This window comes from Hemitrygon akajei, chromosome 9, assembly GCF_048418815.1.
Source record: "Hemitrygon akajei chromosome 9, sHemAka1.3, whole genome shotgun sequence".
Lineage (NCBI taxonomy): Eukaryota > Metazoa > Chordata > Chondrichthyes > Myliobatiformes > Dasyatidae > Hemitrygon > Hemitrygon akajei.
The window spans coordinates 53,272,721-53,287,722 of NC_133132.1; the positions used below are offsets into that span (position 1 = coordinate 53,272,721).

General features: G+C 40.2%; 1 protein-coding gene across 4 annotated transcripts in view; it reads right to left on the minus strand.

Annotated features, from left to right (window-relative positions):
- rmdn2 (regulator of microtubule dynamics 2) overlaps window positions 1–15,002 on the minus strand; it is an 89,971-nt gene that overhangs the window by 34,693 nt on the left and 40,276 nt on the right. For all 4 annotated transcript variants that reach the window (XM_073056001.1, XM_073056000.1, XM_073055999.1 and 1 more), the window contains exons 3-4: window positions 10,167–10,269; window positions 6,919–6,979 (exon numbers count right to left, since the gene is read on the minus strand). In XM_073056001.1, the coding sequence (XP_072912102.1) occupies window positions 6,919–6,979; window positions 10,167–10,269 (164 nt within the window). The remainder of the gene's footprint in view (window positions 1–6,918; window positions 6,980–10,166; window positions 10,270–15,002) is intronic.

Consider the following 15,002-nt stretch of genomic DNA (forward strand, 5'->3'; position numbering starts at 1 on the left):
TTAGCCTCTGCATAGCTCATTATTCTATCTGCCTCCTGGAAAACCCATGATTTTGACCAAAGTTTTCCTCAGGTTGCCCTCAATCCTGAGTTGGAATTATATTACAGTTCCTTCATCTTTGCTAGCTGAAAATCCTAGAACTCTCTTCCCAGCATCACTGTGCAAATACTTTCCCCAGAATGACCACACTAGTTCAAATGGCAGCTGACCACCATCTTCGAGGCAATTTGGGATAAGAAATAAGCATGGACCTTGGAAGTGACACCACATCCTGAAAAATAACAAGAAATTTATAAGTTCTTACAACTGTTTGTATGAAGAGTTTCTTCTGAACTCTTGTACGAGGGGTGATTGATAAGTTCAGGGCCTAAGGTAGAAGGAGTCAATTTTCCGAAACCTAGCACATTTACTTTTCAACATAGTCGCCTCCTACATTTACACACTTCGTCCAGCAGTCGTGGAGCATACGGATCTTGGACCTCCAGAAAGTGTCCACAGATGGGTGATTGATAAGTTCGTGGCCTAAGGTAGACGGGGATGAGTTATACAACTCTTGTTACATGCACATGCAGGTCAACTCTTTGAGTGATTATGCAGAAAGTTTGAAGTTAATAACTCATCTCCTTCTACTCTAGGCCACAAACTTAACAATCACCCCGGACGAGTTATTAACTTCAAACTTTCTGCATACTCATTCAAAGAGCTGAACTGCATGTGCATATAACAAGAGCTGTATAACTCATCTCCTTCTACCTTAGGCCACAAACTTATCAGCCACCCCTCGTATTTTATTTTCCAGTTCCTTTCTTCAACTAGTTTCACAAATTCTCATGTGGAAGTGCTTCTTCAAGTCCAATGTAAAAAATATTCACTATTTTAGAGAGCAGTATCAGGATAATCTTCAGACTTCTCCTTCTTACAGAAGCCAGCTCCATCCTCTGCAATCTTTTCTGACCTATTCATGTCTTCTTAGATCTTATGTCATACCAATAATCAGCAATTAAAGCACAAGAATACAAAGTGTAAAATTTGCAAATTGCAGAGTTCTATCCAGCAAGTCAAGTTGTGCTAAGGGGACAGAATAATGCAGACAACATCACAGATCGTGACCTAGAGTAGAAATGGTCATTTCTGACGCACACAGAGAAAGTGAAGCATCTGAAATTATAGAGTTTAATATTACGTCCAGATATGACATAATATTTCTTTGTTTTTACAGAGAAATTAATCAAAGTGCTTGTGGTAGTAGGCCTCCGTTAGTCTCGATAGACCATGGATTTGCACCTTGGAAAGTTTCCAGGGCACAAGCCTGGGCAAGGTCTTTTTTTAATGGAAGACCGGCAGTTGCCCAAGCTGCAAGTCTCACTTCTCCACGCCACCAATGTTGTCCAAGGGAAGGGCATTAGGACCCATACAGCTTGGCACCGGTGTCATCGCAGAGCAATGCGTGGTTAAGTGCCTTGCTCGAGGACACACACGCAAGCCAAGGTTCAACCTCAGTCAAGGTTCGAACTAGTGACCTTCAGATAACTAGACGAACGCCTTAACCACTTGGTCACGCGCCAAAGTTCTTAAAGGAATTTAGAATTACATTTTCAGCATGGTTTTCAAAGCAATGTTGATATCTAAATTACACTAATTTGTACAAAGCCTGTAAATGGGATCAGTGTAAATAGATACAATGGCAACACTGACATGTGAGAGAGTGTGAAGGGATTATTTGTCTGACTCTTTCTGAAGCATATCATTACAGATATTCATTACGGGTCATCATCATCATCAGGTGCTGTGCCTAGTTTGAACTTGGACTGCCATGGCCCACACACTCCTGTTTCGGGTCAAGTGGATCAATTCAATAGACAATAGACAATAGGTGCAGCAGTAGACCATTTGGCCCTTTGAGCCTGCACCGCCATTCTGAGATCATGGCTGATCATCTACTATCAATACTTGGTCCTGCCTTGTCCCCATATCCCTTGATTCCCCTATCCATAAGATACCTATCTAGCTCCTTCTTGAAAGCATCCAGAGAATTGGCCTCCACTACCTTCTGAGGCAGTGCATTCCAGACCCCCACAACTCTCTGGGAGAAGTTTTTCCTTAACTCTGTCCTAAATGACCTACCCCCTATTCTCAAACCATGTCCTCTGGTACTGGACTCTCCCAGCATCTGGAACATATTTCCTGCCTCTATCTTGTCCAATCCCTTAATAATCTTATATGTTTCAATCAGATCCCCTCTCAATCTCCTTAATTCCAGCATGTACAAGCCCAGTCTCTCTAACCTCTCTGCGTAAGACAGTCCAGACATCCCAGGAATTAACCTCGTCAATCTACGCTGCACTTCCTCTACAGCCAGGATGTCCTTCCTTAACCCTGGAGACCAAAACTGTACACATACTCCAGGTGTGGTCTCACCAGGGCCCTGTACAAAAGCAAGAGGATTTCCTTGCTCTTGTACTCAATTCCCTTTGTAATAAAGGCCAACATTCCATTAGCCTTCTTCACTGCCTGCTGCACTTGCTCATTCACCTTCAGTGACTGATGAACAAGGACTCCTAGATCTCTTTGTATTTCTCCCTTACCTAACTACACCGTTCAGATAATAATCTGCCTTCCTGTTCTTACTCCCAAAGTGGATAACCTCACACTTATTCACATTAAACGTCATCTGCCAAGTATCTGCCCACTCACCCAGCCTATCCAAGTCACCCTGAATTCTCCTAACATCCTCATCATATGTCACACTGCCACCCAGCTTAGTATCATCAGCAAATTTGCAGATGTTATTCTCAATGCTTTCATCTAAATTGTTGACATAAATTGTAAACAGCTGTGGTCCCAATACCGAGCCCTGTGGCACCCCACTAGTCACCACCTGCCATTCCGAGAAACACCTATTCACCGCTACCCTTTGCTTTCTATCTGCCAACCAGTTTTCTATCCATGTCAATGTCTTCCCCTCGATGCCCTGAGCTTTGATTTTACCCATCAATCTCCTATGTGGGACCTTATCAAATGCTTTCTGAAAATCGAGGTACACTACATCCACTGGATCTCCCCCGTCTAACTTCCTGGTTACATCCTTGAAAAACTCCAACAGATTAGTCAAGCATGATTTACCCTTGGTAAATCCATGCTGGCTCGGCCCAATCCTATCACTGCTATCTAGATATGCCACTATTTCATCCTTAATAATGGACTCTAGCATCTTCCCCACCACTGATGTCAGGCTGACAGGTCGATAGTTCTGTTTTCTCCTTCCCTCCTTTCTTAAAAAGTGGGATAACATTAGCCATTCTCCAATCCTCAGGAACTGATCCTGAATCTAAGGAACATTGGAAAATGATTACCGATGCATCCGCAATTTCCAGGGCCACCTCCTTTAGTACCCTAGGGTGCAGACCATCTGGATCTAGGGATTTGTCAGCCTTCAGTCCCATCAGTCTACTCATCACCGTTTCCTTCCTAATGTCAATCTGTTTCATTTCCTCTGTTACCCTATGTCCTTGGCCCATCCATACATCTGGGAGATTACTTGTGTCTTCCTTAGTGAAAACAGATCTAAAGTACTCATTAAATTCTTCTGCCATTTCTCTGTTTCCCATTACAATTTCACCCAATTCATTCTTCAAGTGCCCAACATTGTTCTTAACTATCTTCTTTCTCTTCACATACCTAAAAAAGCTTTTGCTATCTTCCTTTATATTCCTGGCTAGCTTGCGTTCGTACCTTATTTTTTCTCCCCATATTGCCTTTTTAGTTAAGTTCTGTTGTTCCTTAAAAACTTCCCAATCATCTGTCCTCCCACTTACCTTAGCTCTGTCATACTTCCTTTTTTTTAATGCTATGCAATCTCTGACTTCCTTTGTCAACCACTGTGGCCCCTTTCCCCCCTTTGAATCCTTCCTTCTCTGGCGGATGAACTGATTTTGCACCTTGTGCATTATTCCCAAGAATACCTACCATTGCTGTTCCACTGTCTTTTCTGCTAGGCTATCCGTCCAGTCAACTTTGGCCAGCTCCTCCCTCATGGCTCCATAGTTTCCCCTGTTCAACTGCAACACTGACACCTCCAAGCTGCCCTTATCCTTTTCAAATTGCAAATAAAAACTTATCATATTATGATCACTACCTCCTAATGGCTCCTTTACTTCAAGATCACTTATCAAATCCTGTTCATTACATAACACTAAATCCAGAATAGTCTTGTCCCTGGTCGGCTCTCGTACAAGCTGTTCCAAGAATGCATCCCGTAGGCACTCTACAAACTCCCTATCCTGTGGTCCAGCACCAACCTGATTCTCCCAGTTCACCTGCATGTTGAAATCCCCCATAACTACTGCAACATTACCTTTGCCACATGCCAATGTTAACTCCCTATTCAACTTGCACCCAATATCCATGCTACTGTTTGGTGGCCTGTAGACAACACCCATTTGGGTCCTTTTGCCCTTACTGTTCCTCAGTTCTATCCACTCAGACTCTACTTCTCCTGATCCTATGTCCCCCCTTGCAAAGGAGTGAATCTCATTCCTCACCAACAGGGCCACCCCACCCCCTCTGCCCACATTTCTGTCCCTACGATAGCACGTATACCCTTGTACATTCATTTCCCAGGTCTGATCTCCCTGCAGCCATGTCTCCGTTATCCCAACAACATCATAGTTACCCATTTGCACCTGAGCTTCAAGCTCATCCGCCTTATTTCTGACACTTCGTGCATTCAGATATAGAATTTTTAGCCCATTTCTCCTCTCTCTATTTAAATCGCTGCCTATTGTGCTTAACCCAGCTCCCCGAACTCCCATCGGGCTATACGCTCCTAGAATTTTGTTGTCCTTCCTAAATTTACTTACTCTTTCAACATATTTAACTCCATGTTTCGTCAGACCATCCCTCTGTACATGTGTCCTCCTCATCATTTGTTCCGCCTCATCTTTCTCTACTACATACTTAATATTCCGGAACCGTGTAGTCCCCACCTGTCCTTTATTCTTCTTCTCGCTATCCTCTCTCACATTCTGGATCCCCGCCCCCTGCAAATTTAGTTTAAACCCCCCCAAGAAGCACTAGCAAACTTCCCTGCAAGAATGTTAGTACCGCTCCAGTTCAGGTGTAAACCGTCCCTTCCCTGGAACAAAGCCCAATTATCCCACCTTCCCTGGAACAAAGCCCAATTATCTACAAACCTGAAGCCCTCCCTCCTGCACCATCCTCTCAGCCACGTATTAATCTTTATAATCTTTCTGTTCCTTGTCTCACTCGCAAGTGGCACAGGTAGCAATCCTGAGATTGTTACCCTGGAGGTCCTGCTCTTCAGCTTCGCACCCAACTCCCTGAGCTCCCTACGCAATTCATTACGGGTACATGATTATATTAATATCTGGAGTTCCGGTGGTGTAGTGAGAAAATTCACATGCAGAATATAATAATGAGATAGACAGACCCACATGTCATTCATTTGTTTTAGTGTTCGAAATTCCATTAATTATTGAATTATTTGGGATTCTACAGCATAAATACACATGCTAACATGTAAAATTGATAGTAGTTGATCAGCCATGATCTCAAAATGGCGGTGCAGGCTTGAAGGGCCGAATGGTCTACTTCTGCACCTATTGTCTATAAAATTCTAAAATGCAATATTTTGAAAATGCTCCTGCTAATATACATTTCAGCAATAATTAAGTGTTCAAAAGCATTCAGGAGCACACACTAATACAAAATAAACCAGGTTAATGAAAGTAATCAGGATTAATACCTAATGAACATTTAAAATTCTATCAGTATTACTTTTAAAATACAAGTATTTTTCTTTAAAGGAACCAAAGATCTCCCTAAATCTAATTAAGCAAATATGTTAACCACCAAATATTTTAATTAAAATGAAATTTAGTTTAAATTAAATAAAAAATTAGAAAATATAGGTTTTAGAAATGATTTTTAGGAAATTACATAACAGTTACTGGACAGAAACAGTTCATTCACAAGATGCAAGAAAATAGGTGTAGACACAGGCCACGAGCCCCTTAAGTTTATCCCCCCATTCAACATGACAATGGCCTTGGCTCTATTTTTGTGTCTTTAGTTTCTCAGTCTTTAAAATATTTATCCATCTAGTGATCTGCCCTCCACCACCCTAAGGACAGTGAATTCCAAACTTAAGGGCAATGACTTTCAAAGATTCACTATCCTCTGATTGATGAGTAGAAATGTCCACAGAACCTCAGAGTTCTTAGTCTGGTATTCATGCTCCACAAGCATCTTCAACTCATTCTATAACTTCCATCTGTTACTCGCTTCTCTCTGTTAATATCTGCTGAAATACATATTCATTGCAGTATATAACCCAACGCTGTGGCACTCCCATCCATATAAATGGCTGTTCAATGTACTAAAATGTAGCAGCACTCCAATGCTCGCATATCAGTTCCTTAGATAAGCTTATTTCAAAGTCTTAAAAGCATTCTCTTGAGTTTTCAATTTAAAATAAAAACACTTATATGATAAGTGCTTGAAATATTCACCAGGCCACAAACAAGAGAAGAGAAATAGTCAACATTTCAGTTTAGAGAACCTTCATCAGAACCTGATATTTGTACAAACAATTACTGACAGAATTCTCTAGCAATGCTCCCAATAACATTGACCTTGCTAGAAAGGTGGCAAGAAGTATAAGGTACGAGTTAAAATGAAAATTAGATACAAGTAGTTTCTTCAATTCAGATCAGTTTTGGATGAGTTTATTGCTACGTACCTGTACTAGGATGTCTTGCTTGTGTGAAGGGCACAGTGTTATAACACAACTTAGAATTTCCCATGCACAAAAACTGTCCACAACTTTAGAGTTTTACATTAATTTTGGTATTTATGTCATTCTTATCCAATAATGACTATGGAGTGAATCGCACTTACCACATGTGGCTATCAGCACACTCTGGTCCGAGATTAACAGCACTCAAAGCAAACTCTTTACCTGAAGAGAATATTATGAAAACATAAATTACACCATGTACAGAATTTACTACAGATGTAACTTTGAGGATTTATGTTAACAGAAATGAAATAAAACCAGAAAAAACAATAGACATGTTTTTAGTTATTTGAACACAACATATTTCAAATTGTGATACAGAAAGACTTTCAGTTGGGCACAAATGTCATGTTTTGCTCAATTTAATCTAATTTAATTTAAGGTAATCGGCATGGCATCTAAAACTTTGAAATTCTTCTTATAGATGTGTAGTAGAGAGTATATTGACTGGCTGCATCCCGGCCTGGTATGGAAACACCAATACTGTTGAATGGAAAATCCTACAAAAGCTAATTGATCTAGCCCAGTCCATCCCAGGTAATGCCCTCCTCACCACTGAGCTGATTGATATGAAACACTGTCGACGGAAAGCAGCATCCATCATCAGGAACCCCCACCACTTAGGACATGCTCTCTTCTCGCTGCTGCCATCAGGAAGATGATACAGGGGCCTCAGGATTCACACCACCAGGCTCAGGGACAGTTATTACCCCTCAACCATCAGGCTCTTGAACCAAAGGGCTTCATTTGCCCCATCATTAAAATGTTCCCTTGACTCTCGTTCAAGGACTCTTCTTCTCAAGTTCTCAATACTTAATGCTTATTTAATTTTTATTATTCTTTTAGTATTTGCAGTTTGTCTTTTGCACACTGGTTGAACACCCAAGTTGGTGCAGTATTTAATTGATTCTATTATGGTTATTATTCTAATATGGATTTATTGAGTATGCCCACAAGAAAATAAATCTCATTTTGTAGATATTATCTCATGTATGTACTTTGATAATAAATTTCCTTTGAACTTTATAATGAATGCACCTAAAATTAGGTAGCAATTAGGGGGTAAAAGCTTCTTGAGTAAACAGAGTATAACAAGGATAAAAATCACAAAGGGTAGAGAAAGGAAAATTATAAATCAAGATTTTTGTACCTGTATGTATGAAAGAGTAATGAAAGGATTGACTGCAATCGCATATACCAGCCACAAAAGTGATAATATAGTAGATAAGATGGGGGGGCAGCTAAGATCAGGCAAATACACCATGAGACAAAATGAGAATGTTTTAAATTTACTAATGGATAATTTATCTGAATGGTGAAAGTTGTAGAGCTCTGATACAGAGGATCTGGTTATCCAGTGTATGATTTATAACTGGTTAACTATAATTCACTGCAGATTCAGCAAAGCTGACAGAATGTCACTCTGCAAATTGAAGTGTACATGAGGCTTTGGTGAAGCCACATTTCAAGTAGTATGTATGGTACTGCTTTCCCCTTTCAAAGTCAAAGAGTGACAGAGCAACGCAGCACTGAACCAAGCCCTGCAGTCCACCTTGACCATCAAACACTCCTTTTTACACTAATCCCACTGTCCCCACCTCCCAATCATCCTCTCCACCCCAGGTTCCATTACGCAGCCACACAGCATTGTCTAACGAACCCGTCAATCTGCACATTTTTGGGATGTACGTAGGAGGAAACTAGAGCACCCAGAGACACAGAGAGAATGTGAAAACTCCACACCAGAGGTCAGTATTGAACCTAGCTCGCTGCAGCTATGAAAAGGCAGCTCGGCCTGCTGTTTAAGACAGACTACTGCCATTTCAGGTAGGAAGTAGGTAAAAGTTGGTTTAATAGATTAATACCTGAAATGGCAGATTTTCTTAAAAGGGAAGTCTAAGCAGGCTAGTCTTATATTCACTGCAGTCAAGAGTGAGAGGAGATGATTAAATGATAGAAGATCCCAAGGGAAACTGACAGCTGAATGTGGAGAGGGTATTGCTAGTGGGAGAGCCCAGAATGTTAAGGCAATTGTTCAAAAATAAGGGTTGTCCCATTTAAGATTGAGACAAAGCAGATTTTCCCCCCTCTTTTAATTGTTAAGTTTGTTTGGAAACTCCCTTTACCAAAGAACAGTGGAAGCAGAGACAATCAGTATTCCTAAGGCAGTGGTAGACTTATTCTTCATAAGCAAAGGAGTAAAAGGTTACCAGACATAGAAATGAATGTGGAGTTAAGGGTGCAGTTGGACACACTTGATACTAAATGACAAAACAGACTCATGGGATAAGTGGTCTATTCCTACATCTACGTAATTAAATCTTTATAGATTCAGATGTTGATGCAGGAATACCTACAAACCAGAAGCACTGTACTCATTCAATATTGCAATTAAATCCATCTCTTGCCTGAGTGAAATCAGCTCAGAGAACCTCCGTTGTCTCCAAAGGAGAAATTATTTTTTTAAATCTGCAAATAAACTCCTTGCTGTATCACAAACACAAGAAAATCTGCAGAACGCTGGAAATCCAAGGCAAAGCACACAAAATACTGGAGGAACTCAGCAGATCAGGCAGCATCTATGGAAATGAATAAACAGTCAACATTCTGGGCCGACACCCATCTTCAGAACTCATGAAGGGTTCTGATGAAGGATGCAGCCTGAAACATCAGCTGTTTATTCATTTCCACAAATGCTGCCTGACCTGCTGAGTTCCTCCAGCATTTTGTGTGCTTTGCCTTGCTGAACCAATATTGTACTGCAAGGTGAAAAACAGACTAAAGTGTGTCATTCAATGACTTTATAACCCTGTTAAAAGGAAACTAATAAAAAGGAGCATAGATCTTCCTGAAAAGACAGCAATACAAGCTTTGAGATGAGAGGTGACGGATAAATTGAAAGTATTTCTCCCAAATCCATAAAAGATGGGGAAAAAATTTTGGATTTTATTTTAGAATCAGGTTTAGTATCACTGGCATAGGTCGTGAAATTTATTACCGGTAACTATTTCTATTGGGAAAGTATTTGGGGGTACTGTAACTGTTTTTGCATGTTAGCCTTCCACTCATCTGTTATCACAAGCAAATTATTTCTCGATGCATCGTCAAGGGATGCAGGCAAAACAACTGTCAGCCTTGATATGCATAAATGCTAGCAAGATTAAATTGAAAATGTAAGACTCTGTTCTGAGCATTCTACTTTATAACTGCGTCTTAAAAGCTGTGGACATTCTTCAAGCTCAAAGACACACTTGATCATCTAAAAAACTCTCAACAAATAACAAAATTCAACAAGCTCTAATTGTTCAAATTAAAGAACACAAAGAAAAATTTTAGTTACATGCCTTACCAATCATAGCATAGTTTTTTTTCTCTTCTACATCCGATGCAATGTCATGCATATCGCTGTATGCCCTTGCTAGTCGCCACAGAAATTCCACTTTGTCCCAGAACTTGAAAAACAAATATTTATCATAAATAAAATCTAAAAATGCAGGAAATGTTCAGCAGCATTTCTGGGGAAAAATACTTAAATGATCCTGATTGATGACCTGTCTTCAGAAATGGGAAAAGTTAGAGTGTAAATTCATCTTAAAGCTGCAGAGAAGGAAGAAGGGACAAACAGAACTAAGGAAGGTTGTGTGTTAAGGGGTAGAGAAGAACAGATTGAGAGAGCACTTTGCATCACCAAGGAGAAGGATGTGGTTGATGGTGAGATTAGGAAAGGTATGTTTATATTCTAGGGCATGTCAATATCAAGGAGAAGGTGACATTGGCTGTCTTGAAAAACATTTTTGGTGGATAGGCCTTCAGGACTTGATGGGATCTTTCTCAGGATACTAAGGGAGGCAATAACAGGGGCAAACTGGGAAATTACAGGCCAGTTAGCCTTACATCAATGAAAGGGAAATTACTTCAGAAAGTTCTTAGGGCAGGATTTACTCTAATTTGGAAAAGCATGGACTTATTAGTGATAGTCAGTATAGCTTTGTGTGGGAGAGGTCCTGTCTCATAAATTTGATTGATGTTTATTGAGGAATTGACAAAGATTATTAATGAAGATAGAGCAGTAGATAGGGACTTTAGTAAACCATTTGTCAATGTTCCTCATGATAGGCTGGTCACATTAAAGTTAAGGAACAAAGTAGAGATATAAGAGAGCATTCGGGCTCTCACGACCAGACTATGTAACAGTTTCTTCCCCCAAGCTATCAGACTCCTCAATACCCAGAGCCTGGACTGACACCTTGCCCTATTGTCCTGTTTATTATTTATTGTAATGCCTGCACTGTTTTTGTGCACTTTATGCAGTCCAGTGTAGGTCTGTAGTCTAGTGTAGCTTTCTCTGTGTTGTTTTTTTTATGTAGTTCAGTCTAGTTTTTGTACTGTATCATGTAACACCATGGTCCTGAAAAACGTTGTCTCATTTTTACTATGTACTGTACCAGCAGTTATGGTCGAAATGACAATAAAAGTGACTTGACTTGACTTTTTCTGATGGAAAACAGTGACCAGTGGTGTTCCTCAAGGATTAATTGTGGAACCACTATTATTTATAACATATATATTAATGATCTGGATGAACATGCAAGTGGTCTGCAATTTGCAGATGACACAAAATGGTGGAATATATTATTAGATAGCAATTGGTGTCTAAGACTTTTACATACCACTGCACTGTATCTGTCAACGTCGAGCGGAGAATGAGTTGCAAATCTGCCGGGCGCAAAGGATGCTGGAAATGGCGAAGGTAGAGCACTGTGGGAGAGCTGTGGGACAGGTGGCAGAGGAGCGCCGGGGCAGGGGCTGGCATGGGTGCAGCCATACCCAGCCCCGAGATACCAGGCAAGGTCATTTGATTCCAAAGAAATGGCTTATTGATCATTACTGAATGTCTCTGTGGTGCTTCCTGCTCACTCTCCTCTCCCTTCCCCTCTTCCCAACTATGATTCCCCTCTCCCTGCCCCCCTTCCCACTTTCAGTCCACAATTGAAACTCATTTCAGAATCAGATTTATCATCACTCATATATGTCATGAGATTAGTTTTTTTGCAGCAGCAGTACAGCACAGTACATAAAATTAATACAGTACTGTGCAAAAGTCTTAGATACTGTAAGTTTTATTTACACACACACACACACCTGAGACTTTTGCAGAGTACTGTAAATTTGGGCAGAAAATTGGTAGGTGGAGTTTAGTCTGGACATGTGTGAGCTGGTGAAGTTTTGGAAGTCAAATGCCTAAGGAAACTATACTATAAATGGCAGGAACTTTAGGAGTGTTGATATACATAGTAATCTTGGGGCCCAAGGCAATTGTACCCAAAAATGTGATAACACAATTAGATATTGATTATATGGAGACAGATTAAGACAGATCAAGTGATAAGGAGCTAGAGGATGAGATTAAGCCAGTTAAATTTCATAAGGATGTTGACTGTACTGGAGGGCTTCCTTACAGAGAGATTGGATTAGATGAGACTGTCTTTTGTGGAATTGTGACTTTATTGAGGTTTATAAAATTATGAAGGGGAAGAGGGTAGATAATAACAGTCTTTATCCCAGGTAAGAGTGTCTAAAACCAGAAGGTATGTATTTAAGATGAGAGGCTAAAGGTTTAAACAGGATCTGAGGGACAAGCCTTTACATAGAAGTTGGCAGTGATATGTAATGAGCTGCTAGAGGATGTGGTACAGGCAGGTATAATTACAAAGTTTAATCAAAAATTTGGATAGGTACATGCATAAGGCAGATGTAATTATCGTAGATAAACATCTTGGTCCACATGTGTAAGTAGGACCACAGAGGTATTCCCACGCTATATAACTATGAACTTAAAACTGACCATTAACAAGAAATACGATGAGAAAGGGACATAATGGGGAACACTACAGAGTAGTGTACTTGAAGTTGTTCATTTCAGAAGTTCATAAAGTAAGATGCTGCTTCCTAGTTAACATTAGGCAAAGGAGGAGACTGCAGACAGATAGGTTGGAAAGGGAACAGGATTGAGAATTAGAGAGGTATACAACTTAGGATCACCTAATCTGTATCTAGTTTCTTCGATGTAGGGGAGGCCACATTGCGAACACTTAGTGGATTTCAGAAAAACACAAAGGGATTTTATAGAAACATATACAATTATGAAAGGTATAAGTTAGATAAGATAGTAGCAGGAAAGTTGTTTCCACTGGTAAATGAGACTATAACTAGAGCCATACCCTCAATATTTGGGAAAATAAATTTACAATGGAGATGAGGAAAAACTGCTATTCCCAGAGAGAGAGAGGGAAAATTCTCTGCCCAGGAAAGAGGTTAACTCATTAAATATATTTAAGACACAGTTAGAGTTTTGCAGAGCAGGAGTTCAGGGTTATGGGGAAAAGGCAGGTTAGTGGGGCTGAGACCACAACCAGATCATTGAAGGCAGAGCAAGCTTGATAAGCTAGATGTGTTACAACTGCTCCTATTTCTTATGTTCTTATGTATAATTTAAAAGTACTCAATTTACATTAATCATAGAAGGTCACATAGATCACATGCCAATGTGCAACTATGTAAGCAGACAATTTGGAATTTTAATGTTCCTGATGTTTACCTTGAGACATTAAACATCTTACTGGTTTTAGTCATTTGCTTCATTTTCTTTAAATGTTGAAATGTTTCTAATTTTCACAGGAAATACAGAGGCATGCAAAAGTTTGGGCACCCCTGGTCAACATTGCTGTTACTGTGAATAGCTAAACAAGTAAAAGATGACCTGATTTCCAAAAGGCATAAAGTTAAAGATGATACATTTCTTTAATATTTTAAGCAAGATTACTTTTTATTTCCATCGTTTACAGTTTCAAAATAACAAAAAAGGAAAAGGGCCCAAAGCAAAAGTTTGGGCACCCTGCATGGTCAGTACTTAGTAACACCCCCTTTGACAAGTATCACAGCTTGTAAACGCTTTCTGTAGCCAGCTAAGAGTCTTTCAATTCTTGTTTGGGGGATTTTTGCCCATTCTCCCTTGCAAAAGGCTTCTAGTTCTGTGAGATTCTTGGGCCATTTTGCATGCACTGCTCTTTTGAGGTCTGTCCAAGATTTTCGATGATGTTTAGGTCGAGGGACTGTGAGGGCCATGACAAAACCTTCAGCTTACGCCTCTTGAGGTAGACCCTTGTGGATTTTGAGGTGTGTTTAGGATCATTATCCTGTTGTAGAAGCCATCCTCTTTTCATCTTCAGCTTTTTTACAGACTGTGTGATGTTTGCTTCCAGAATTTGCTGGTATTTAATTGAATTCATTCTTCCCTCTACCAGTGAAATGTTCCCCGTGCCACTGGCTGCAACACAAGCCCAAAGCATGATCGATTCAACCCTATGCTTTACAGTTGGAGAGGTGTTCTTTTCATGAAATTCTGCACCCTTTTTTCTCCAAACATACCTTTGCTCATTGCAGCCAAAAAGTTCTATTTTAACTTCATCAGGCCACAGGACTTGTGTCCAAAATGCATCAGGCTTGTTTGGATGTTCCTTTGCAAACGTCTGATGCTGAGTTTTGTGGTGAGAACGCAGGGAAGGTTTTCTTCTGATGACTCTTCCATGAAGGTCATATTTGTGCAGGTGTCACTGCACAATAGAACAGTGCACCACCACTCCAGAGTCTGCTAAATCTTCCTGAAGGTCTTTTGTAGTCAAATGGGGGTTTTGATTTGCCTTTCTAGCAATTCTACGAGCAGTTCTCTCGGAAAGTTTTCTTGGTCTTCCAGACCTCAACTTGACCTCCACTGTTCCTGTTAACTGCCATTTCTTAATTACATTACGAACTGAGGAAATGGCTACCTGAAAATGCTTTGCTATCTTCTTATAGCCTTCTCCTGCTTTGTGGGCATCATTTATTTTAATTTTCAGAGTACTAGGCAGCTGCTTAGAGGAGTCCATGGCTGCTGATTGTTGGGACAAGGTTTGAGGAGTCAGGGTATTTATAAAGCTTTGAAATTTGCATCACCTGGCCTTTCCTAACGACGACTGTGAACAAGCCACAGCCCTAGAAAACTAATTAAGGTCTGCGACCTTGGTAAAAGTTATCTGAGAGCTCAAATCTCTTGGGGTGCCCAAACTTTTGCATGGTGCTCCTTTCCTTTTTTTCCACTCTAAAATTGTACAAAACAAAAATAATACACTAACCTTGCTTAAAATGT